The following is a 24202-nucleotide window of genomic DNA, read 5'->3' on the forward strand; positions in this document are numbered from 1 at the left end:
GAGGAGAGATGACTGCCAGAAATGAGGTCTTGGTGCGGAAGGTCTTTGGAGTGGGAGGGCTCTCAAGTGCAGGTGGCAGGTGTTCTGCACCCTGCTAGGCCAAGGAGCCCGCAGCCAGAGAGGCGGGGAAATGGGAATCGGGCAGGGGTCCTTCCAGCCATCTACCCCCGTAGCTCCCCAGCTGAGAACAGATGGAAACATGAAGACGGGTAGCTGGGGCGGCCAGGGAACCCAAGTCCGCTGGCCCAAGCCAAAGCCCGGCACCACCCCGCATCCTTGCTGGTGGAAAGCATGGTGAAATCAACCAGCGGCGGCTCTGAACGCAACGCAGAGTCCGCGCGGGAGCCTGGGCAAGGACAGAGCGGGCCCGCACTGGCGGTTGGGCGGGCTCTGGGGGCGGGGCCTGGGGCGGGGTCCACCTGGGACCGCGGCACTCCCCTCACCGCGCGCGCCGCCAGGGGGCGCCCTCCCGAGAGCGCCCCTGGGCCGAGGCCTGCGCTTGGCCCCTGCGGGCCGCCGTCTCCGTGCCCGGCATTCGGCCGCCGTTCGGCTGCGCGGCGGCGGCTACCGCGGCTCCTGGCGGCGCCGCAGTCGGACCTTTGGGCGCCCGCTGGCCGGCGGCAGCGGCGATGGCACCCTGAGCAGGCAGGGAGCAGGCAGCGGCAGGCGGGCAAGCGGGCGGGTGCCGCAGCCCAGGCCCGTGTCGCGCCTCTTTGTCTCCACGGGCAGCGGCTCAGCCCCGGGCCCCGGGCGGAAGTGAGACGCGCTCGGCGCGGGGGCCGCGGCGGCCGCACCATGAGCGACATCCGCCACTCGCTGCTGCGCCGCGACGCGCTGAGCGCCGCCAAGGAGGTGTTGTACCACCTGGACATCTACTTCAGCAGCCAGCTGCAGAGCGCGCCGCTGCCCATCGTGGATAAAGGCCCCGTGGAGCTGCTGGAGGAGTTCGTGTTCCAAGTGCCCAAGGAGCGCAGCGCGCAGCCCAAGGTGCGGCCTGAGACGGTCGGGTGCCCGGGCGCCGCAGGCAGGCGGGCGGGCCTTTTCCCCAGCGATGCAGGGCTGTGTCAAGCCGCGGGCGCCCCACGTCCAGGAGCCCCGCGCTCGCGCTTGGCCTCGCTCCTGCAGCAGCCCGCAAACCCCTCTCCGGGTCCTGCAGTGTTGCTCAGCTGCCTGTCCAGTCTGCGGGGCGTGTGACAGCCGAGTCTTGGTGTTAAAGGGACAAACTGGGGACTGCCCGCTCTCTAGAAGTCTGTTGGGCTGTTACCGAGAGGCTCGTCCAGGAAGATGTATAATGATCTGTATAGCTTTCCTCTTACATCTTTTTCTTTTTTCTCTCTCTCTTTTTTTTTTTTTTTTTTTTTTTTTGTGGTGAGACAAGGTCTCACTGTGTTGCCCAGGCTGGAGTGTAGTGGTGCAATCACAGCTCACTACAACCTTGAACTCCTGGGCTCAAGTAATCCTCCCGCCTTATCCTTCTCAGTGGCTGGGACTACAGGCATGCACCACCGCCATGCCCAGCTAATTTTTGGATGTTTTGTAGAGCTGGAGCCTCCCTGTGTTACCTAGGCTGATCTCAAACTCCTGGGCTCAAGATTCTCTCTCCTTGGCCTCTAAAGTGTTGGAATTACAGGTGTGAGCCACAACGCCTGGCCTATATGACTTTTTTCTAAGAGTAACAGCAAAGATCTCCCTGACACCCGAGCTTTACAAAGGGCGAAAAGTTCTACGGGGAAAAAAACTTTTTTCCTGTTTTCCTTTTTTTTTTTTTGGAGACGGAATTTCTTTCTGTCACCCGGCTGGAGTGCAGTGGTACGATCTCGGCTCACTGCAACCTCCACCTCCCGGGTTCAAGCGAGTCTCCTCCCTAAGCCTCCTGAGTAGCTGGGATTATAGGCGCACACCCACGATGCCCGACCAAGTTTTGTATTTTTAGTAGAGACGGGGTTTCACCACGTTGGCCAGGCTGGTGTCGAACTCTTGACGTTGTGATTCGTCCGCCTCGGCCTCCCAAAGTGCTGGGATTACAGGCGTGAGCCACCGCGCCCAGTCTGTTTCCTGTTTTTTTTTTAACGTACGAGTTAATAAGTACGTTACAGCCACATTTCTTAACACTTTTCCTGGATTTCTTTTGCAGAGACTGAATTCACTTCAGGAACTTCAACTTCTTGAAATCATGTGCAATTATTTCCAGGAGCAAACCAAGGACTCTGTTCGGCAGATTATTTTTTCATCCCTTTTCAGCCCTCAAGGGAACAAAGCCGATGACAGCCGGATGAGCTTGTTGGGAAAACTGGTCTCCATGGCGGTGGCTGTGTGTCGAATCCCGGTGTTGGAGTGTGCCGCCTCCTGGCTTCAGGTACTGCTCAAGAGAGACCCTCGGCCAGGTGCAGTGGCTCATGCCTGTAATCCCAGCACTTTGGGAAGCTGAGGTGGGCGAATCACTTGAGGTCAGGGGTTCGAGACCAGCCTGACCAACATGGTGAAATTGTGTCTCTACTAAAAATGAAAAATTAGCCTGGCATGATGGTACATTCCTGTAACCCCAGCTACTCAGGAGGCTGAGGCACGAGAATCGCATGAACTCAGGAGGCAGAGGTTGCAGTGAGCTGAGATGGTGCCATTGCACTCCAGCCTGGGTGACAGAGCAAGACTCTGTCTCAAAAAAAAAAAAAAAAAAAAAAAAAGAGTCTGACCCTGAGAGTCTCTGAAGAGGAATTGAGGAGTTTGCTGTTTGGAATTCTCATTGTATTGGATTTCTGGAATTTTTGTTTGTTTGTTTGTTTGTTTAAATTATTCTTTTAGGCCATGCTTAGTGGTTCACACCTGTAATCCCAGCACTTTGGGAGGCTGAGGAGGGGGCAGATCACTTGAGGTCAGGAGTTTGAGACTAGCCTGGCCACCATGGTGAAACCCTGTCTCTACTGAAAAAACAGAAATTAGCCAGGCGTGGTGGCTCCCGCCTGTGGTCCCAGCTACTTGGGAGGCTGAGGCAGGAGAATCATGAACATGGGAGGCGGAGGTTGCCGTGAGCTGAGATCATGTCACTGCACTCCAGCCTGGGTGACAGAGTGAGACTCAGTCTCAAAAAAAAAATTTTTTTTTAATTAGGTCGTGTTTTTTTTTCTTTTTCTTTCTCGTTTCTTTTTTTTTTTTTGCGAGAAGGTTTCAGTCTGTCCCCCAGGGTGGAGTGCAGTGGTGCAATCTTAGCTCACTACAACCTCTGCCTCCTGGGCTCAAGTGATCCTCCTACCTCAGCCCACCAAGTAGCTGGGACCACAGGCAAACATCACTATGCCTGGCTAGTTTTTGTATTTTTTGTAGAAACGGTTTCACCGTGTTGCCCAGACTGGTCATGAACTCCTGAGGTCAAGCGATCCTCCTGCCTCAGCCTCCCAAAGTGCCGGGATTATAGGCATGAGCCACTATGCCCGGCCTAAGAACAGGATTTTGAGAGAAATTCAGCAAGTACTGCTGTAAACAAACCTTTTCATCATGTGACAGTTCACAGACTTTCCTGAATCTCTTCAATATGATAGCAGCTGTTAATTTTTACCTGTGGCGTCTCACCTGGGATCCTGTAGGGTTACAAAAGTTGTCATTTCCTCACCTGAAGGCAGAAATGATGTTTCCTAAGTAAACTGTAAAACAAGAGCCGGCAGATGTTGTATGTAAAGGGCGAGATAGTGAACTGTCTTAGGCTTTGCAGGTCCTGTAGTCTCTTTCACAGCTACTCTGTCCTTCTAGTGCAAGAACAGCTTTAGACAGTAGGCAAACAAATAAGCATGGTCACGTCTCAGTGAAATATTGTTTACAGAAACGGGTGGTGGGACAAATTTGGTCTGTGGGATGGTTTTTTTGTTTTGTTTTGTTTTTTGAGAGAGTGTTGCTCTGTCGCCCAGACTGGAGTGCAGTGGCATGATCTCGGCTCACCGCAGGCTCCGCCTCCCAGGTTCACGCTATTCTGCCTCAGCCTCCCAAGTAGCTGGGACTACAGGCGCCCACCATCAGTGGTGCCTGGCTAATTTTTTTGCATTTTTAGTAGAGATGGAGTTTCACCGTGTTAGCCAGGATGGTCTCGATCTCCTGACCTCATGATCCGCCTGCCTCGTCCTCCCAAAATGCTGGGATTACAGGTGTGAGCCACCATACCCAGTCAGGTGTTGGGTTTTTTTTGTTTTTTTTTTTTGAGACGATCTTGCTCTGTTGCTTATGCTGGAGTGCAGTGGTGTGACCACAGGGCTCACCGCAGCCTCAACCTTACCAGGCTCAAGCCATTCTCCTGCCTTGGCCTCCCGAGTAGCTGGGACTACAGGTGTGTGCCACCACACCCGCCTAATTTTTTCAATTTTTTTTTTTTTTAGCTGGAGTCTCGCTCTGTCACCCAGGCTGGAGTGCAGTGGCGCCATCTCTGCTCACTGCAAGCTCTGTCCCCCGGGTTCACGCCATTCTCCTGCCCCAGCCTCCCGAGTAGCTGGGACTACAGGCGTCTGCCACCACGCCTGGCTAATTTTTGTGTGTGTGTGTTATTTTTAGTAGAGACGGGGTTTCACTGTGTTCACCAGGATGGTCTCGATCTCCTGACCTCATGATCTGCCCACCTTGGCTTCCCAAAGTGCTGGGATTACAGGCGTGAGCCACCGCACCTGGCCCATTTTTTCTATTTTTTATAGAGATGGGTTCTTGCTGTTACCCAGGCTCGTCTGGAACTCCTGGGCTCAAGTGATTCTCCCACCTCGGCCTCCCAAAGTGTTGGGATGACAGGCATGAGCCACCATGCCCAGCCTGGTCAGGGGGCTTTAGATTGCCCACCACTGCTTCAGTGTAAGCCTTTAACTTTTTTTTTTTTTTGAGACGAAGTTTTGCTGTTGTTGCCCAAGCTGGAGTGCAGTGGCACGATCTTGGCTCACCGCAACCTCTGCCTCCCAGGTTCAAGTGATTCTCCTGCCTCAGCCTCCCGAGTAGCTGGGATTACAGGCGTGCCCCACCACGCCTGGCTAATTTTCGTATTCTTAGTAGAGACGGGGTTTCACCATGTTGGTCGGGCTGGTCTTGAACTCCTGACCTCAGATGATCCACCTGCCTCGGCCTCTCAAAGTGCTGGGATTACAGACGCGAGCCACCGCACCCTGCCCCATCAACATCTTTTTTTCATCTTGGAAGTGGTTCTGCCAGTTCTGATGGTATTCACCGTGTGTGCATAGTTGCTGGTCTACTCACGACATCTGTAGTTACGTGGACTGTGTGGCTTCTTTCCAGCGGACGCCCGTGGTCTACTGTGTGAGGTTAGCCAAGGCCCTCGTGGATGACTACTGCTGTTTGGTGCCGGGATCCATTCAGACGCTGAAGCAGATATTCAGTGCCAGCCCGAGATTCTGCTGCCAGTTCATCACCTCCGTTACCGCACTCTATGACCTGTCATCAGGTAAACTTGAAACAGGTTATTTCTATGAAAGAAGCTTCCATCAATGGCTAGTTTTATTTTCCGCTGAATACCCAGGTGAAGTGTCCAGTGAATGCTTTGGCCATTTTGTCTCTTAAATGTATATTTTTATTTTTATTATTTTTTGAGATGGAGCCAGTTGCCCAGGCTGGAGTACAGTGGCGTGATCTGTGCTCACTGCACCCTCCCCCTCCAGGGTTCAAGCAGTTCTCCTGCCTCAGCCTCCCGAGTAGCTGGGACTACAGCCAGCATGCGCCACCACTCACAGCTAATTTTTTTGTGTGTTTTTAGTAGAGATGGGGTTTTACTGTGTTCCAGGCTGATCTCAAACCCCTGACCTCAAGTGATCTACCCACCTTGGCCTCCCAAACTGCTGGAATTACAGGCATGTGCCACCATGCCCAGCTGAGTTTTTATTTTTTTATTTTTTGAGACGGTTTCACTCTGTCACTCTGGTTGGAGTGCAGAGGTGTGATCCCAGCTCACTGCAGTCTCTGCCCCCAAGCCTCAAGTGTTCTCCCCCCGCACTCAGCCTCCCGAGTAGTTGGGACTACAGGTGCATGCCACCGCGCCCAGCCAGTTTTTGTATTTTTTGTAGAGACGGAGTTTCGCCATATTGTCCAGGCTGGTCTTGAACCCCGAGCTCAAGCAATTCTTCTCCCTCAGCCTCCTGAGTAGTCGGGACCATAGGTTTGCACCACCATTTCTGGCTAATTTTTTATATTTTTTTGTAGAGATGGAGTTTCACCGTGCTGCCCAGGGTGGTTTCGAACTCCTGGACTCAAGCAATCCTCCCACCTCGGCCTCCTAAAGTGTTGGCATTACAGGTGTGAGCCATTGCACCCGGCCTGAAATGTGTGTTTTTAATTTAGGCTAAAAGCTAAAGGTGTGGGCCACCTGGATGTGTGCAATTTGCTAAGGGGGAGCTATTCTTAGTGATCCCCATTTGCCTGAGGTGCAGTGGTCCAAGTGGCAGGCAGCCCAGAAAGCGAGGGTCTGCTGTCTGGTGAGATGTGACCCACTGCCCGGACATATGACTTGACTTTTTATCTTCCCCCTACTTTCTTTATTTTACTTTTTTGGATAGAGAATCTTGCTCTGTTGCGCAGGCTGCTGTAATACGGTGGTGCAGTCATAGCTCATTGTAGCCTCAAAACTCCTGGGCTCAAGTGATCCTCCCACCACAGCCTCCCGGGTCGCTGGGACTGTAGACACACACCACCAGGCCTGGCTGACAAAACCTGCTTTTCTGCTATTGTTTTCGGTTCATCCTTCTCTGCCCTTGGCTGTTGCTGCTCACAAGGCTGACAAATAGTCTCTCTCTCTTCCTGGGTTGATAGCCAAACCAGCAGTTTGAAAGCCTTCAACGGCATCTGTCATTTTTATTCAGTCCAGTATTGGTCTGCCACCAGCCTGCTGACTTTTTTTTTTCTTTTTTGTTTTTTTTTTTTGAGACAGAGCTTCACTCTTGTTGCCCAGGCTGGAGTGCAATGGGGTGATCTCAGCTCACGCGACCTCCACCTCCCGGGTCCTGATTCAAGCAGTTCTCCTGCCTCAGCCTCCTAAGTAGCTGGGATGACAGGCATGCGCCACCACGCCCAGCTAATTTTTGTATTTTTAGTAGAGACGGGGTTTCACCCTGTTGGCCAGGCTGGTCTTGAACTCCTGACCTCGTGATCCACCCGCCTCAGCCTCCCAGAGTGCTGGGATTACAGGCGTGAGCCACAGCACCCGACCTTCCTGACTATTTTTGAGACTTCTTTTTTTTTTTTTTTTTTGAGATGGAGTCTCCCTCTGTCGCCCAGGCTAGAGTGCAGTGGCGTGATCTCAGCTCACTGCAACCTCCGCCACCTGGGTTCAAGCGATTCTCCTGCCTCAGTCTCCTGAGTAGCTGGGACTATAGGCGTACGCCACCACGCCCAGCTAATTTTTGTAATTTTAGTAGAGATGAAGTTTCACCATATTGGCCAGGCTGGTCTCGAACTCCTGACCTCGTGACCCACCTGCCTCAGCCTCCCAAAGTGCTGGGATTACAGGTGTGAGCCACCACGCCCAGCCGAGCCTTCTTTTATCTGTCCTTTTTTTTTTTTTTTTTTTTTTTTTGAGACAGAATCTCACTCTGTTGCTCAGGCTGGAGTGTAGTGGCATGATCTTGGCTCACTGCAACCTCTGCCTTCTGGGTTCTAGTGATTCTCTTGCCTCAGCCTTCTGAGTAGCTGGGATTATAGGTGTGTGCCACTACACTTGCCTACTTTTTGTATTTTTAGTAGAGACGGTGTTTCACCATGTTGGCGAGGTTGGTCTTGAACTCCTGACCTCAGGTGATTCACCCGGCTCGGCCTCCCAAAGTAATGAGATTACAGGTGTGAGCCACTGTGCCCGGCCACCTTTTTCTTGTTGTTAGACTTTTTAGCTCTCTTGAGAAAGTTTGTGTGGCAATATTGTGAACATGTAAGCGCATGCCATATTTATATGCTAATTTCTTTTTTTGTTGTTTGTTTTTTTGTTTTTGTTTTTTGAGATGGAGTCTTGCTCTGTCGCCCAGGCTGGAGTGCAGTGGTGCCATCTTGACACACTGCAAGCTCCACCTCCCGGGTTCAAGCGATTCTCCTGCCTCAGCCTCTCACCCGGCTACTTTTTTGTATTTTTGGTGGAGACAGGGTTTCAGTGTTAGCCAGGATGGTCTCAATCTCCCGACCTCGTGATCCGCCCGCCTCGGCCTCGCAAAGTGCTGGGATTACAGACGTGAGCCACCGTGCACAGCCACAGATGCTAATTTCATACTCTCCTTTTCCTAGCAGTTTGCCTGTGGAATGGGAGGCAGGTCGTGGGGAGCAGGGCCATGCCGCTGCAGTGGGATTTCCCCTAGCTCTCTCCTCCAAAGGCTTCCTAAGAGCTGTTAACATCTGGGAGCGGTATTCAGGCCTTTCATCTTCCAGTAAGAAAGATTTCACTGAACCCAGCTATGGTATCATAGTTGCCTTTTTTTTTTTTTTTTTTTTTTTTGAGATGGAGTCTCACTGTGTCACCTAGGCTGGAGTACAGTGGTGTGATCTCCCCTCACTGCAACCTCCACTTCCCAGGTTTAAGCGAGTCTCCTGCCTCAGCCTCCTGAGTAGCTTGGGCTATAGGTGTGTACCACCATGCCTGGCTAATTTTTGTATTTTTAGTGGAGTCAGGGTTTCACCCTGTTGGCCAGGCTGGTCTCGAACTCCTGACCTCAAGTGATCTCCCTGCCTCAGCCTCCCAAAGTGCTGGGATTACAGGCATTAGCCACCGCACCCGACCTATCTTTTATGTCATTGGTTATTCCAGGCCAATGAGTACGGAAATTGGCCTTGCCATTGGGAAGGGATGAGTTAGCATATGGAACAGGAAAGAATATTCAGAGAATGCCATTGACACAGCAGAGCAGATCTGAAACACAGTGTTTTTCTCTTAAGCCAGGAAGTCCATTGAGGAGTTGATGATTTCTCAAGTCACTGCCACACAGCGGTGGCCCTGGAAGTCACCATCTGAATGGTGATTGAAGCTGATCTTGGGCACTTCTGGTAACAGGAGAGCATTCTTGGGGGAGGCTGTGTCTTCAAAGCACAAAAAGGAAGATACCCACATAATAATATCCCCCCTTTCGGGAATGGTGCTGAAAACGCGGGACTCTAGAGACCCTAACTGGGATCCTAAAGACTGAGGACTCACGAAGTGCACACGCCAACGTGTATGCTGAGGGCACACCTGCACAAGTGTGTGTGCACACACACGCATTACCTACAGGCTGTTGGAGATGCCTCAGCTCAGATCTCAGGGGGCAGGGATACACTGGAGAGGTGGATATGACCCTGGCGTTGCCCAGACAGAAACATCTCTGTGGAATCAAGAGGCTGCACACATGGCCAGTCGCAGTGGCTCACTCCTGTAATCCCAGCACTTTGGGAGGCCTAGGTGGGTGGATCATTGCAGTCAGGAGTTCGAGACCAGCCTGGCCAACATGGCGAAACCCCAACTCTACCAAAAATACAAAATTAGCCAGGTGTGGTGGCAGGCGCCTATAGTCCCAGCTACTCAGGATGCTGAGGCAGGAGAATTGCTTGAACCTGGGAGGCGGAGGTTACAGTGAGCCAAGATCACTGCAGCCTGGGCGACAAGAGTGAGACTCTGTCTCAAAAAAAAAAAAAAGGTGGCGCACAGGACAGCAGCTGCTCCCCGCTGTAGCCATTGTCTCACCACAGTAGGTAGGCCGGGCTGTTCATACTCCCAACAGTTGGCAGGAATCATCTCAGATGGTGGGCACAGCCCCAGAGAGAGGGGGCTGAGGACCCACTCCTGTGAACACAGCCAGCCTAAGGGCATTGCACACCAAGCCCCACATGTGCAGTACAGCCTCCCGATTAAAAGCCAGGCTGCTGAGGTCAGATCTGGGCCATACGCTTTTGTGTGTGTGTGTGTGTGTGTTTGTTTTCCTGAGACAGGATCTCACTCTGTTGCTCAGGCTGTTGTACAGTGGGATAACAACAGCTGACTGCAACCTTGACCTCCCAGGCTCAATGATCCTCCTACCTTAGCCTCCTGAATAGCTGGGAATATAGGTGTGCACCACCACTTCCTGCTATATATATATATATATATATATATATATATATATATATATATATTTTTAAGACGGAGTCTAGGCCGGGCGCGGTGGCTCAAGTGTAATCCCAGCACTTTGGGAGGCCGAGACGGGCGGATCATGAGGTCAGGAGATCGAGACCATCCTGGCTAATACAATGAAACCCCGTCTCCACTAAAAATACAAAAAAATTAGCCGGGCGTGGTGGTGGCGCCTGTAATCCCAGCTACTCGGGAGGCTGAGGCAGGAGAATGGCGGGAATCCGGGAGGCGGAGCTTGCAGTGAGCCGAGATCGCGCCACTGCACTCCAGCCTGGGCGACAGAGCGAGACTCCGCCTCAAAAAAAAAAAAGACGGAGTCTAGCTTTATCGCCCAGGCTGGAGTGCAGTGGCGTGATCTCGGCTCACTGCAAGCTCCACCTCCCGAGTTCACACCATTCTCCTGCCTCAGCCTCCTGAGTAGCTGGGACTACAGGCACCTGCCACCACGCCCGGCTAATTTTTTTGTATTTTTAGTAGAGACAGGGTTTCACCGTGTTAGCCACGATGGCCTCGACCTCCTGACCTCATGATCCACCCGCCCCTTCCTCCCAAAGTGCTGGGATTACAGGCCTGAGCCACTGTACCCGGCCACTCCTGGCTAATTTTTAAGAATTTTTGTAGAGATTGGGTCTCATTGTGTTTCCAGGGCTGGTTTTGAACTCTTGAACTCAAGTGATGGTCCCACTTTGGCCTCCCAAAGTGCTAGGATTGCAGGTGTGAGCCTGGGCCACATACTTTCAATGAATCCTGTGGAAATCACTTGACATGACTGTGCCTCAGTTTCCTTGTCCTTTGCATGAGACTAACCGCTGGGGTAGAGGGAGGATTAAATGCATTCGTCTGTGTAAAGCATTGAGACCTGTGCCGAGTGAGGCGCGTTCATGTGTGTAGAGTGTTGAGACCTGTGCTGGTTAGACGCGTTCGTCTGTGTAGAGCGTTGAGACCTGTGCCGGGTTAGACATGTTTGTGTAGACCGTTGAGATCTGTGCTGGGTTAGACGTGTTCGTCTGTGTAGAGTGTTGAGACCTGTGCCGGGTTAGACGCGTTCGTCTGTGTAGAGCGTTGAGACCTGTGTCGGGTTAGACGCGTTCGTCTGTGTAGAGCGTTGAGACCTGTGCTGGGCTCATAGGAAGCCCAGACTAAGTGTCACCATCTGTTTTTCTCTGTCTAGGCCACAGAGCCTGCCAGGTCTCAGGGATCATATCTCCTAGGGTTGCTTAGATGAGGGTTCCAGGTTTGGGGTTGGGGCAGCCCTTGGCAGCTGCCAGATGACTGATGGGATTCTGAGCTGGTCCCTGAAGGCCACCATTGCTGTCACTGCCCCATACAGGAGACACTGAGCACAGGGAGGACACATACTTAGGAGGGAAGGGGTGACGTGTGGCAGTGTGGGATAGAAAAAGCGTGGAATTTTATCTAAATTAACATGCAGGAGGACATTTCTCCAAAGCATGGTGGAGTTCCAGGGAATTGTAGACTTAGGTATTTCTGCAGCCTCTCCCTTGCTCCACTGATGTGACTGGGCACTGGGATGTGACAGTGACTGAGATGAGAGTCCCAGTCCCCCTGGAGTGGACGTCCTAGGAAAGGAGACAGAAGGTAGCTAAGCCAGGAGGCGTGATCCGGACCATCAGGCGGGCAGTTCCGTGGGCCCTGGGGTCATGCTCCCTCTCTCCCTGTCCTTGAGGCCAAGAGCACTCCTGACCTAATGGTCTTTATTCGCAGATGACCTCATCCCACCTATGGACTTGCTTGAAATGATTGTCACCTGGATTTTTGAGGACCCACGGTTGATTCTCATCACTTTTTTAAATACTCCGATTGCGGCCAATCTGCCAATAGGATTCTTAGAGCTCACCCCGCTCGTTGGATTGATCCGCTGGTGCGTGAAGGCCCCCCTGGCTTACAAAAGGAGAAAGAAGCCCCCCTTATCCAATGGCCATGTCAGCAACAAGGTCACGAAGGACCCGGGCGTGGGGATGGACAGAGACTCCCACCTGTTGTACTCGAAACTCCACCTCAGCGTCCTGCAGGTCCTCATGACGCTGCAGCTGCACCTGACCGAGAAGAATCTGTACGGGCGCCTGGGGCTGGTCCTCTTCGACCACATGGTCCCGCTGGTGGAGGAGATCAACAGGTTGGCGGATGAACTGAACCCCCTCAACGCCTCCCAGGAGATCGAGCTCTCGCTGGACCGGCTGGCGCAGGCTCTGCAGGTGGCCATGGCCTCAGGAGCTCTGCTGTGCACGAGAGGTGGGTGCCTCCCTGGCCCAGGCCTCCTGGTGCGGGGACACCACCGCCCTGCAGAAGGAAGAGGGGATCCTGGACGGACACTGTTTTTGCTTCATTTAGGACTTCTTTTCCTCCTAGTGAACACAGGGGAGGAAGGTACCCCAGCGGCGCCCCCTGCACTCCACCCTCCCTGCTTACCCCGTCAGGGTCCTAACATCCCACAGATGGGAGGTCTTAGTGTCGCCCAGGACTGGGGACTCCTCGAGAGCCTAGATAACTTTCCTTTCGAGGAACCCGTTTTCTTTTTTATCTTTTTTTTTTTTTTTTTTTTTTTGAGACAGAGTCTCGCTCTGTCACCCAGGCTGGAGTACAGTGGCCGGATCTCGGCTCACTACAAGCTCTGCCTCCCGGGTTTATGCCATTCTCCTGCCTCAGCCTCCCGAGTAGCTGGGACTACAGGCGCCTACCACCACGCCCGGCTAATTTTTTGTGTTTTTTTTTTTTTTAATAGAGACGGGGTTTCACCGTGTTAGCCAGGATGGTCTCGATCTCCTGACCTTGTGATCCACCCATCTCGGCCTCCCAAAGTGCTGGGATTACAGGCTTAAGCCACTGCACCCGGCCTATTTTATCTTATTTTAATTTATTTATTTATTGCGATGGAGTCCCCCACTATTGTCCAGGCTGGAGTGCAGTGGTGCCATCTCGGCTCATTGCAACCTCCATCTCCTGGGTTTAAGCAATTATCCTGCCTCAGCCTCCTGAATAGCTGGGACTACAGGCATGCGCCACCACAGCTGACTAATGTTTGTATTTTTAATACAGACAGTTGCACTATGTTGGCCAGGATGGTCTTGAACTCTTGGCCTTGTGATCTACCCACCTTGGCCATCCAAAGTGCTGGGATTACAGGCATGAGCCACCGTGCCCGGCCCCCTTTTTCTTTTTCTGTGTCCTTTTTTATTTCCATTTCTCTTTATTTTTATGAGATGGGGACACTCGCTCTGTTGCCCAAGCTGGAGTGCAGTGGCACGATCATAGCTCACCACAGTCTGCAACTCCTGGGCTCAAGCAATCCTCCTGCCTCAGCCACAGAGTAGCTGGGACTACAAGTGTGTACCACCACACCTAGCTAATTTTTTAAAAAAAATTTTGGGCTGGGTGCGGTGGGTCACACCTATAATCCCAACACTTTGGGAGGCCGAGGTGGGCGGATCACGAGGTCAGGAGATCAAGACCATCCTGGCTAACACAGTGAAACCCCATCTCTACTGAAAATACAAAAAAAAAATTAGCTAGGCGTGGTGGCGGGTGCCTGTAGTCCCACCTACTTGGGAGTCTGAGGCAGGAGAATGGCATGAACCCAGGAGGTGGAGCTTGCAGTGAGCCGAGATCGCGCCACTGCACTCCAGCCTGGGCTACAGAGCGAGACTGCATCTCAAAAAAAAAAAAAAAAAATGTGTAGAGTCAAGGTCTCACCATCTTTCTTGTCCAGGCTGGTTTCAAACTCGGGCTCAAGTGATCCTCCCGCCTCAGCCTCCCAAAGTGCTAGGATTACAGGCATGAGCCTCTGCACCTTTCCTTGTCCTTTTTTATTGAGGCATATATATTTTTTTTTTTTTTGAGATGGAGTCTCGCTGCTTTGCCCAGGCTGGAGTGCAGTGGCCCGATCTCGGCTCACTACAACCTCTGCCTCCCGGGTTCTAGTGATTCTACTGCCTCAGCCTCCCAAGTAGCTGGGATTAGAGGTATGTGCCAGCACGTCTGGCTAATTTTTGTATTTTTAGTAGAGACAGGGTTTTTTTTTTTTTTTTTTTTTTTTTTTTTTTTTTGAGACGGAGTCTCGCTCTGTCCCCCAGGCTGGAGTGCAGTGGCCGGATCTCAGCTCACTGCAAGCTCCGCCTCCCGGGTTCACGCCATTCTCCTGCCTCAGCCTCCCGAGTAGCTGGGACTACAGGCGCCCGCCACCTCGCCCGGCTAGTTTTTTGTATTTTTTAGTAGAGACGGGGTTTCACCGTGTTAGCCAGGATGGTCTCGATCTCCCGACCTCGTGATCCGCCCGTCTCGGCCTCCCAAAGTGCTGGGATTACAGGCTTGAGCCACCGCGCCCGGCCGAGACAGGGTTTTACCATGTTGGCCAGGATGGTCTCAAACTCCTGACCTCAAGTATCCTCCCACCTCAGCCTCCCAAAGTGCTGGGATTACAGGCGTGAGCCACTGCATCTGGCCTTGAGGCATAATTTATACACAATACAATGACGTGGGTTAAGGGCAGGATCTGATGAGTTTTGACTAATGGTTACACTCATGTGACCACTTCCCCGTTGATAACAGACAACATTCCCACTGCCTGTGGGTTTTTTGGTCTTTGTTTGTTTTGAAGACGAGCTCTTACTCTGTCACCCAGGCTAGAGGGCAGTGGCACGATCATAGCTCACTGCAGCCTCAACCTCCTGGGCTCAAGTGATCCTCCCACCTCAGCCTCCTGAGTAGCTAAGACTACAGGTGCGTATCACCACACCGGCTAATTTTTAAATTTTTTGTAAAAATGAAGTCTCGCTGTGTTGCTCAGGCTGGTCTCAAACACCTGGGCTCAAGCGATCCTCCTGCCTAGGCCTCCCAAAGGGCTGACATTACAGGCAGGAGCCACTGTGCCAGCCTCATGGCCTGTTCTGAGGTTCCTTCATTATCCTGCATTTCAGTCCTTGGACTCTCCCTGGAGAATGATATGGTGCTAATGATATGCTTGGGTTTGCGTTTTAGCAACTGCCTCACTCAAAAGGTTGCCTATGGTGCCAGGGGATGGCCGTGGGTTTCCCGTCTTACTGCTGCTCTTAGATTGCCTTGGGTGCCTGATTGCCCAGGGAGAGCCCAGCCTCTGGGCTTTTTCCAGCCATCTGACAAATTGCCAGCAGGGCTGCCTCCTTTCCTAAGTGCCATCTTTTGTTTGGGGATGGGTTTTTTAAAGCAAAAATTGGAGACAAGGAGAACTCAGATTCTATTTTTTTTTTTTTTTTTTTTTCTGAGATGGGGTCTCACTCTGTCACCCAGGCTATAGTGCGGTGCCACGATCTCGCCTCACTGCAACCTCCCCCTCCCGAGTTCCAGCAATTCTCCTGCCTCAGCCTCCCAGGTTGCTGGGATTACAGGCATGCACCACCACACCCGGCTAATTTTGTATTTTTAGTAGAGACGGGGTTCCTCCATGTTGGTCAGGCTGGTCTCAAACTTCCAACCTCAGGTGATCCGCCCGCCTCGGCCTCCCAAAGTGCTGGGATTACAGACATCAGCCACTGTGACCGGCCAGGGGATGGATTTTTTAAAGCAAAAATTGAATACAAGGAGAACTCAGATTCTTCTTTTTTTTCTTTTTTTTTTTTTTTTTTGAGACGGGGTCTCACTCTGTCATCCAGTCTGGAGTGTAGTGGTGTGATCTCGGCTCACTGCAATCTCCCTCTCCCAGGTTCAAGCAATTCTCCTGCCTCAGCCTCCTGAGTAGCTGGGATTACAGGTGCCCACCACCACTCCTGGCTAATTTTTATTTTTTAGTAGAGATGGGATTTCACCATGTTGGTCAGGCTGTTCTCAAACTCCTGACCTCGGGTGATCCACCTGCCTCGGCCTCCCAAAGTGCTGGGAATACAGGCATGACAGGCATGAGCCATGGTGCCCGGCTAGAACTCAGTTTCTTTTTTTTTTTTTTTTTTTTTTGAGACGGAGTCTCGCTCTGTCCCCCAGGCTGGAGTGCAGTGGCCGGATCTCAGCTCACTGCAAGCTCCGCCTCCCGGGTTCACGCCATTCTCCTGCCTCAGCCTCCCGAGTAGCTGGGACTACAGGCGCCCGCCACCTCGCCCGGCTAGTTTTTTGTATTTTTTTAGTAGAGACGTGGTTTCACCGTGTTAGCCAGGATGGTCTCGATCTCCTGACCTCGTGATCCGCCTGTCTCGGCCTCCCAAAGTGCTGGGATTACAGGCTTGAGCCACCGCGCCCGGCCGGACTCAGTTTCTAAATGACACTAGGGAAATGTAGTATGAGGCACTCTTGCTGTCTTGCTAGCATCCTTACAAAGAATACCAGTGTGTATTTCCCCATGTTATCTCCAGTATGTTTGTTAATCTTATATGTCCTTAATTGCAGATGACCTGAGAACCTTGTGCTCCAGGCTACCCCATAATAAGTAAGTATCCTCAAGACTCCTAGCTGGGCCAGCTTGCTGGGGCAGGGTGGAGGGAGGCAAGACAGGGTGAACCCCTTTGTCCTGGGTTCTTTGGGGAGAGCCCGGTAAGGACATGATGAGAAGTGGGGCGTGGATACGATCAGATAACGCCCGTGAACAGAACTCAAGTAGAAAGTAAACCCGAAAAACGGTCATCATGCTGGAAGTCCCTGAAAGAGGCCAGTCCCTAGTGAGCGTGCACCTGTCGAGTTGTTGAGTGGTGGGTGTGGCGCAGGGGGCCCTCTGTTGGTGACACTGTGAACTGCACAACCATTTGGGAAGTCTGGCTGAGCCACAGCCCTAGAGCACTCTGCCAGCGCTTGGCCATCAGGTGGCACGGACCTGGGTTCTGAGCGTGGCCCTGTCTGGGATTGGCTGTGATGCTCGGGAAGTCTCTTGACCTGTCTCTGTGCCTCAGCTTACCCCCTTGTAAAATGGGGGTGATACTGTTCCCTGACTCACAGGGTGGTAGTGAGGATGAGACGCAGTGGTGTTTGTGAATTTGTCATCCCACTCCTTGCCACGTGGAGACCTCCGCAAATGCAGTCGTCAGGTGAAAAGTGGGAACTGTGGTCAGATTCTGGAGAGAATCCGGGCCTTGCCACTTCCAAAAGTCCACATGTCCTTGGGCAGCTTCCCTGCCTTCTGCCTGAAGTCCTCATCTGTAACATCAAGAAAACCATGGGACCTGCCTCATGTTCCTCTTGCCTCCGCCAGCTTCTCACTGTAAGATTTTTGTGAGGAGTAAATGAGTAAAAACAGGCTAGGGCTTGGGCGTGGTGGCTCATGCCTGTAATCCCAGCACTTTGGGAAGCTGAGGAGGGTGGATCACCTGAGGTCAGGAGTTCGAGACCAGCCTGGCCAATGTGGTGAAACCCCGTCTCTACTTAAAATACAAAAATTAGCCGGGCATGGTGGTGCACATCTGTAATCCCAGCTACTCGGGAGGCTGAGGCGGGAGAATCGCTTGAACCCGGGAGGTAGAGGTTGCAGTGAGCTAAGAGTGCGACACTGCACTCCAGCTTGGGCAATAGAGTGAAACTCTGTCTAAAAAATAAAAATAAAAAGGCCAGATGTGGTGGCTCATACCTGTAATCCCAGCACTTCGGGAGAACAAGGCAGGTGGATCACTTGTGGTCAGGAGTTTGAGACCAGCCTGGCCAACATGGTGAAACCCCATCTCTACTAAAAATACAAAATTAGCCAGGCGTGGTGGTATACACCTGTAATCCCAGCTACTTGGGAGGCTGAGGCTGGAGAGTCACTTGAACCTAGGAGGCGGAGATAGCAGTGAGCTGAGATGGTGCTACTGCACTCCAATCTGGGTGACAGAGCCAGACTCAAAAAAAACAAAAAGGCTGGGCACAGTGGCTCACAACTGTAATCACAGCACTTTGGGAGGCCAAGGTGGGCAGATCACCTGAGGTCAGGAATTTGAGACCAGCTTGGCCAACATGGTGAAACCCCATCTCTACTAAAAACACAAAAGTTAGCCAAGTGGCAGGCGCCTGTAATTCCAGCTACTTGGGAGGCTGAGGCAGGACAATTGCTTGAACCCAGGAAGCAGAGGTTGCAGTAAGTCAAGACTGCACCATTGCACTCCAGCCTGGGCAATAAGAGCAAACCTCTATCTCAAAAAAAAAAAAAAAATTGGCCAAATATGGTGGCATGCATTTGTTATCCCAGCTATTCGAGTGGCGGAGACAAGGATTGTTTGAGCCCAGGAGTTTGAGGTTGCACTGAGCTGTGATCACCACCATACTACCTGGGCAACAGAGCAAGACCCTGTCTCTTAAAAGAAAAAAAAGTGAAAACACAGAATGCACTTAAACTAGTACATGGCCTGTAGTGAATATCTAGTAAGTGTCAGCTGCTTTTTTTTTCTTTTTGAGACAGAGTCTTGCTTTGTTGCAGAGGCTGGAGTGCAGTGGCATGATCTTGGCTCACTGCAAGCCTCTGCATCCTGGGCTCAAGCCATCCTCCCACCTCAGGCTTCCAAGTAGCTGGGACTACAGGTGTGTACCACCACAGCAGACTGATTCTTGTATGCACAAAAAATGTTTAGTACAGATGCAGTTACTAACTAGCAAAGAACTGGAAACAACTTGTCCTACAGCGTGGTGATACTTAAGTAAATGAGTTGTGATACATCAGGAGGATGGAACAATGCATCTGCTAAAAATGGCAACTGACTGCTGGGGAGGCAGTGTGAATGGTGGAAAGCAGAACTCCTGTGCACATGGACAGAGTTAATAGAAATGACAAAGTGAGCTTGGTGGGGTTAGTAATGTTCTTCCTTCGGAGCCCTCACACTGGTCTTTAGCGAGGAGAAGCAGGCTTCCAGGGGTAGGTGTTGGCGAGCAGTGTGGACAAAGGGGCAGCACGCGGCTCGGCAACCCTGGGGGTGCACGTAGCGTTGGCCTGGCCCACTGGCTGTGTCAGGTCCAGCGGCAGAGCGCTGGGTAGCGCTCGCAGGCTGAGACAGACATGTATAACTCGAGTCCGGGGTTCAGCCGGATGCTGGTCCACAGCCTGCAGAGGAACTGCATCTTGTATGAGGGTTGGGGACTCCCATCCGTGCCACACTTACTCTGCCAGGTTCTGCGAGGGAGGAGCTGGGGCAGCTGTCTGGGTGGGTACAAAGCCTGAGGGGGCAGAAGGCAACAGTCTCTGGGATGAGACTGTCCTGCCTGAGGTGTCATAACAGCAGCACAGAGAGATCACAGGGCCACCTCTCCCAGGGGCCCACACTCTTCCTCTCCTCTTTTTCCTTTTCTTTCTTTCTTTTTTCTTTTTTTTTTTTTTTTGAGGCAGAGTCTCATTGTGTCGCCCAGGCTAGAGTGCAGTGGTGTGATCTTGGCTCACTGCAACCTCTGTGTCCTGGATTCAAGTGATTCTCCTGCCTCAACCTCCTGAGTAGCTGGGACTACAGGTGCCCGTCACCATGCCTCATTTTTGTATTTTTAGTAGAGACGGGGTTTCGCCATGTTGGCCAGGCTGGTCTGGAACTCCTGACCTCAAGTGATCTCCCTGTCTCAGCCTCCCAAAGTGCTGGGATTACAGGCGTGAGCCACTGTACCTGGCCTCTTTTTCCTTTTTTTGGTCTGGGTTCTAGAAGTTTCCACAGCATCGGAGGACATTGCTGGTATCAGCTGGCACCTTTCCCCTCCTGCAGGAATCCCTTTGTGATAGTTCCCTTCTTTGTCCACCACTTTTATTTAACATTTTAGTGTTTTCTTCAGGGAATTTAAAAGACAGCAGGATACAAATCCTTTGTATTATCCAAGTCTTTTAACTCGGGGTCAACATTAGAGCCCCCCTGGAACTTCTCAGCAGTCCCCTGCTGGTCCTGCTCTGGAGCCTCTGACTCCATTCCTTCCGAGGAGCTGGTGGCTGCCTCTTCTGACACAGATCTGGGGAGCCCTGACCTCCCAGGGGCAGGCCGGGCATGGCTGTTGGGGAAGGACAGGGGGTTGCCTGGAATACCTCTTAGATTTCTTTCCTTTTTTTTTTTTTTTTTTTTCCCGAGACAGAGCCTTGCTCTGTCACCCAGGGGCTGGAGTGCAGTGGCACGATCTCGGCTCACTGCAACCTCCACCTCCTGGGTTCAAGGGATTCTCCTGCCTCAGCCTCCCGGATAGCTGGGATTACAGACACCCACCACCACACCCAGCTAATTTTTGTATTTTTAGTAGAGACGGGTTTTCGCCATGTTGGCCAGGCTGTTCTCGAACTCCTGACCTTAGGTGATCTGCCTGCCTCGGCATCCCAAAGTGCTGGGATTACAGGTGTGAGCCACCATGCCTGGCCTACCTCTTAGATTTCTGACAGTCTCTGTGTTCATCGTCTTTCCAAATAGACTGGAAACTTCTTGAAGTGCTTTCTATCTCTGGCAGGGTGTGTACATGTTCAAATCATCACATGACCACAATTTGGCCTCTGCAGTACCTCCTCCTTGGGTTCGTTAATCTCTTGCTAAATTACTTACCCAGAGTTATTTAGTAGTAGTAACAGAAAGAAAAGGGGCTCAGAAGCGCTTTGGGCACTAAATGCACCAGCCCTCCACATACTTTCTGTTTACTGCCTGAACCCCTCCTGGGGGCCCTGGGTCCAAGCCTTTGTACTGTGGAGCTTGGGGGTTCAGTCTGTGACAGACCAGCCCCTTGACAGAGCACGGGGGAGTAGAAGGAGAGCAGGCAGTGCTGTCAGAAGGGTGAAACGGCTGGGAAAACGGGCTGCTGTGGGACCCAGTTAGGACAACGTGCAGGGACGGAGCCTTGGCTGAGGGACGGGATGTGAGTAGAACCCGGCAGGCAGGCCTTGGTGTTAGGAGAGACCAGCGCAGGTGCTGCAGACACGGGACCCAGCCAGAGCGAGATCCTGGGGCAGACGGGTGAGCAGAGCCCGTCTGTCTGCAGCAGAAGCTTCCAACGGGGGAAGCAAGGGTAGGGAGGAGGCCTGGGACCTGAAGCTGGGAGGGCCCCAGAGGGCCTTTTTTTTTTTTTTTTTTTTTTCCTTTGAGTCAGGTCTCGCTCTGTCTCCCAGGCTGGAGTGCAGTGGCACAATCATGGCTTACGGCTCACTGCAGCCTTGAACTCCTGAACTCAAGCAATCCTCCTGCCTCCAGCCTCCTGAGTGGCTGGGACTAAAGGTGTGCGCCACCACGCCCAGCTAATTTTTAGTTTATTTTCTGTAGCGATGGGGTCTCACTGTATTCTGTCTGGTCTTGAACTCCTGGCCTCAAGCAGTCAGCCTCCAAAAGCGCTGGGACTATAGGCGTGAGCCACCAGACCCGGCCAAGAGAGGTTCTGATTGGGGAGAACCTATGGGGAGTTGGTCCTTTCCGGCTGACACAGGACGGGGCAGGCCTCGCCTCGGCTGGGGGAGCTGGGGGTGATGAGCCAAGCCAGGGAGTTCTGGGGGGTTGGGGGATAATCCTGGGGAGAGTGTGGTTAGAAGGCAAGGGCGTGAGAAACTCGGGAGTCTGGGAAGGGCCCCGGTGTTGGAAAGTCAGGTTGAATTTGCGGGGAGGAGGATTCCAGGAAGTGGGGGCCGTGGTGTGCTGTACCACCAGCATGGGAGGTCCAGGCCTCTGGGGCTCAGGGGCCTTGGTGGGAGCGCGGTGGCGGATGGGGAGAGCGTGCGTGCAGCTATTCTCAGAGCCCCGGTGCTGGGTGCTGGGCAGGGTGGGGGGATCTGAAGCTGCGCGGGGCAGGGCGGGAGGTGGGCGAGTCCCGGAGGTCCTGGATCCAGGCCTGGGGCGTCCCCAAGGGGGCCGCACCGGACTCATTCTGGATTTCAGGACTCCGAATTTCGGAGTCATTTGCAAGGCCAGCTTCCTGGGGCTTCTACTTGGAATTCAGGTAGGGCGTGGTCATTCGCGGCTCTGAGGAGACTGTGGCCAGCTGTCCTGTGTGTCCCAGCGCAGCAGAGGGCTGCAGAGGCTGACATGGAGGCCGCCTGTGTGGGCTGTGCGCCCGGGAGTGCTGTGGCCGGAGCTCCGTGGGCCGTAGGCCCGGTGCAGAGCCCGCTCCCACGCATCCTCGCCTGTGGGGTCCTGGCTTTGCCACTGCTGCTCCGCGTCCACAGCCTGAACCTCCGGGTGGTCCGTGCCTGTGTCGGTGCCTCTCCCCGGTGGGGTGCGGGGTTCGGGGTCAGCCAGCCGTGCGCACCTGCGGAGTCCCCGGCGTCCGCCCGCCCTGACGCTTCTCCTTGTGTTCGCAGCCTCCTCCAGCTGGTGATCTCGGGTCCCGTGCAGCAGTCGCCTCACGCCGCGCTCCCCCCAGGGTTCTACCCCCACATCCACACGCCCCCGCTGGGCTACGGGGCCGTCCCGGCCCACCCTGCTGCCCACCCCGCCCTGCCCACGCACCCCGGGCACACCTTCATCTCGGGCGTGACGTTTCCCTTCAGGCCCATCCGCTAGGCCGGCCTGCGTGTGCCTTCTGTGCCCTCGCTGGACGAAGCCTTCCGAGAAGGAAGGGGTGGCCGGTCCCCCAGAAGAGAACCTCGGGGAAGTGGCCGGGTGGCCCCTCCCCGCCGGCAGAACCGTCTCGGTGTCACGGAGTCCAGTCGGTCGCATTCTTCGACATCCAGATTGGATGGTGAAGGGAAGAGTCCAGCCTCTGCTGAGAGCCTGCTGCGGGCGTTTTTAAAACATGCCGGACCTGGGAGCCTCTGTTCTCTGCGCATTTCAGATACACAGCCTGTGTGGCGAGGAGTGTGACGGGAGGAACCACAGGTGCAGGCCCATGTGTCTGGCCTCTTTCCTTGTGAAGACGATGTGTCCCCACCAGAAAAAGTGGGCTCTTTCCGCAGCCCCGTGAGCTGAGCCCAGGCTGCGTAGTGACCACAAGCTTGTGTGCAGCGCTGCTCAGGGAAGCTGTCAGGAATTCCCCTCACCTCGGAAAGGAACTTCTCAGTTTTATTGGGGGTGTCTAAATTTTCCTTTCATATGTTCAAATAAATTTTTCTAAACAGTCATGTAGACTTTATGGAATGTATTTTTAACAGCTTCATAAATTCATAAATGTTGCTTCCAACTGCAGGCATTTCCTTCCCAATTTTTTTTTTTTTTTTTTTTTTTTTTTTGAGACGGAGTCTCCCTCTGTCGCCCAGGCTGGAGTACAGTGGCGCAATTTTGGCTCACTGCAAGCTCCGCCTCCCGGGTTCAATCGATTCTGGCGCCTCAGCCTCCCGAGTAGCTGGGACTACAAGTGTGCACCACAACGCCCTGCTAATTTTTTGGTTTTTTTTTTTACAGAGAGGGTCTTGCTAGGTTGCCCAGGCTGACTTTGAATACTTGACCTCAAGCTATCTGCCCACCGTGGCCTCCCAAAGTGCTGGGGTTACAGGCCTAACCCACTGCACCTGGCCTGCTTCCCAATCTCATGGTCATGGTAGTTTTTAGTCATTTCTTTTTATGGAAACAGCTTGGACACCCATGTCCCCAGCTAAGCCAGGCAGCTGAGGTCAGCGGGCATAGAGCACTCCCGATCTTTTTTTTTTTTTTTTTGAGGCGGAGTCTCACTCTGTCAGTCAGGCTGGAGTGCAGTGGCGCAATCTCAGCTCGCTGCAAGCTCTACCTCGAGGGGTCACGCCATTCTCCTGCCTCAGCCTCCTGAGTAGCTGGGACTACAGGCGCCCACCACCACGCCTGGCTAATTTTTTTTGTATTTTTAGTAGAGACGGGGTTTCACAGTGGTGTCGATCTCCTGACCTTGTGATCCGCCCACCTCGTCTTCCCAAAGTGCTGGGATTACAGGCGTGAGCCACCGTGCCCCACCTTTTTTTTTTTTTTTTTTAGACAGGGTTGCACTGGAGTGCAGTGGTGTGATCTCAGTTCACTGCAACCTCTGCCTCCCAGGTTCAAGTGATTCTCCTGCCTCAGCCTCCCAAGTAGCTAGGATTACAGGCGCCCACCATCACGCCCGGCTAATTTTTGTATTTTTAGTAGAGACAGGGTTTCGCCATGTTGGCCAGGCTGGTCTCAAACTCCCGACCTCAGGTGATCCACCCGCCTCGGCCTCCCAAAGTGTTGGGATTACAGGCGTGAGCCACTGCACCCAGCCTGCTTCTGGTCTATTTGCTTTGGGTCACATTTCTTCCCTCAGGTACAAAACAGCCCTCAGGGATCTTTTTCCTACTGAAAAGGGAAGGTGTCT

At 53.0% G+C, this 24202-nt stretch overlaps 1 protein-coding gene across 2 annotated transcripts; it reads left to right on the forward strand.

The window, feature by feature from the left end:
* Positions 1–533: 533 nt before the first annotated feature.
* Positions 534–23021, forward strand: INTS15 (integrator complex subunit 15). Of its 2 annotated transcripts, XM_050784066.1 has the most exons (6): positions 534–987; positions 2135–2356; positions 5257–5422; positions 11816–12343; positions 16460–16499; positions 22263–23021. In XM_050784066.1, the coding sequence occupies exons 1-6, from the start codon at positions 796–798 to the stop codon at positions 22462–22464; spliced, it is 1350 nt and encodes a 449-aa protein (XP_050640023.1). In that variant the 5' UTR covers positions 534–795; the 3' UTR covers positions 22465–23021. The 2 variants fall into 2 exon arrangements, with proteins under 2 accessions (XP_050640023.1, XP_050640024.1); XM_050784067.1 differs by lacking the exon at positions 2135–2356 and having other exon boundaries at positions 759–987.
* Positions 23022–24202: the final 1181 nt, after the last annotated feature.

The sequence above is a fragment of the Macaca thibetana genome, chromosome 3 (genome assembly GCF_024542745.1).
Source record: "Macaca thibetana thibetana isolate TM-01 chromosome 3, ASM2454274v1, whole genome shotgun sequence".
In the NCBI taxonomy this organism is placed as follows: Eukaryota; Metazoa; Chordata; class Mammalia; order Primates; family Cercopithecidae; genus Macaca; species Macaca thibetana.

What these genes read in the sequence shown, in the direction of transcription:
- INTS15 (XM_050784066.1), top strand. Translation starts at nt 796, where the DNA reads ATGAGCGACATCCGCCACTCGCTGCTGCGCCGCGACGCGCTGAGCGCC. An exon ending in AGCTCTGCTGTGCACGAGAG is followed by an intron (nt 12,344 to 16,459) that starts GTGGGTGCCTCC and finishes CCTTAATTGCAG; the next exon opens with ATGACCTGAGAACCTTGTGC. An exon ending in TCCAGGCTACCCCATAATAA is followed by an intron (nt 16,500 to 22,262) that starts GTAAGTATCCTC and finishes TTGTGTTCGCAG; the next exon opens with CCTCCTCCAGCTGGTGATCT.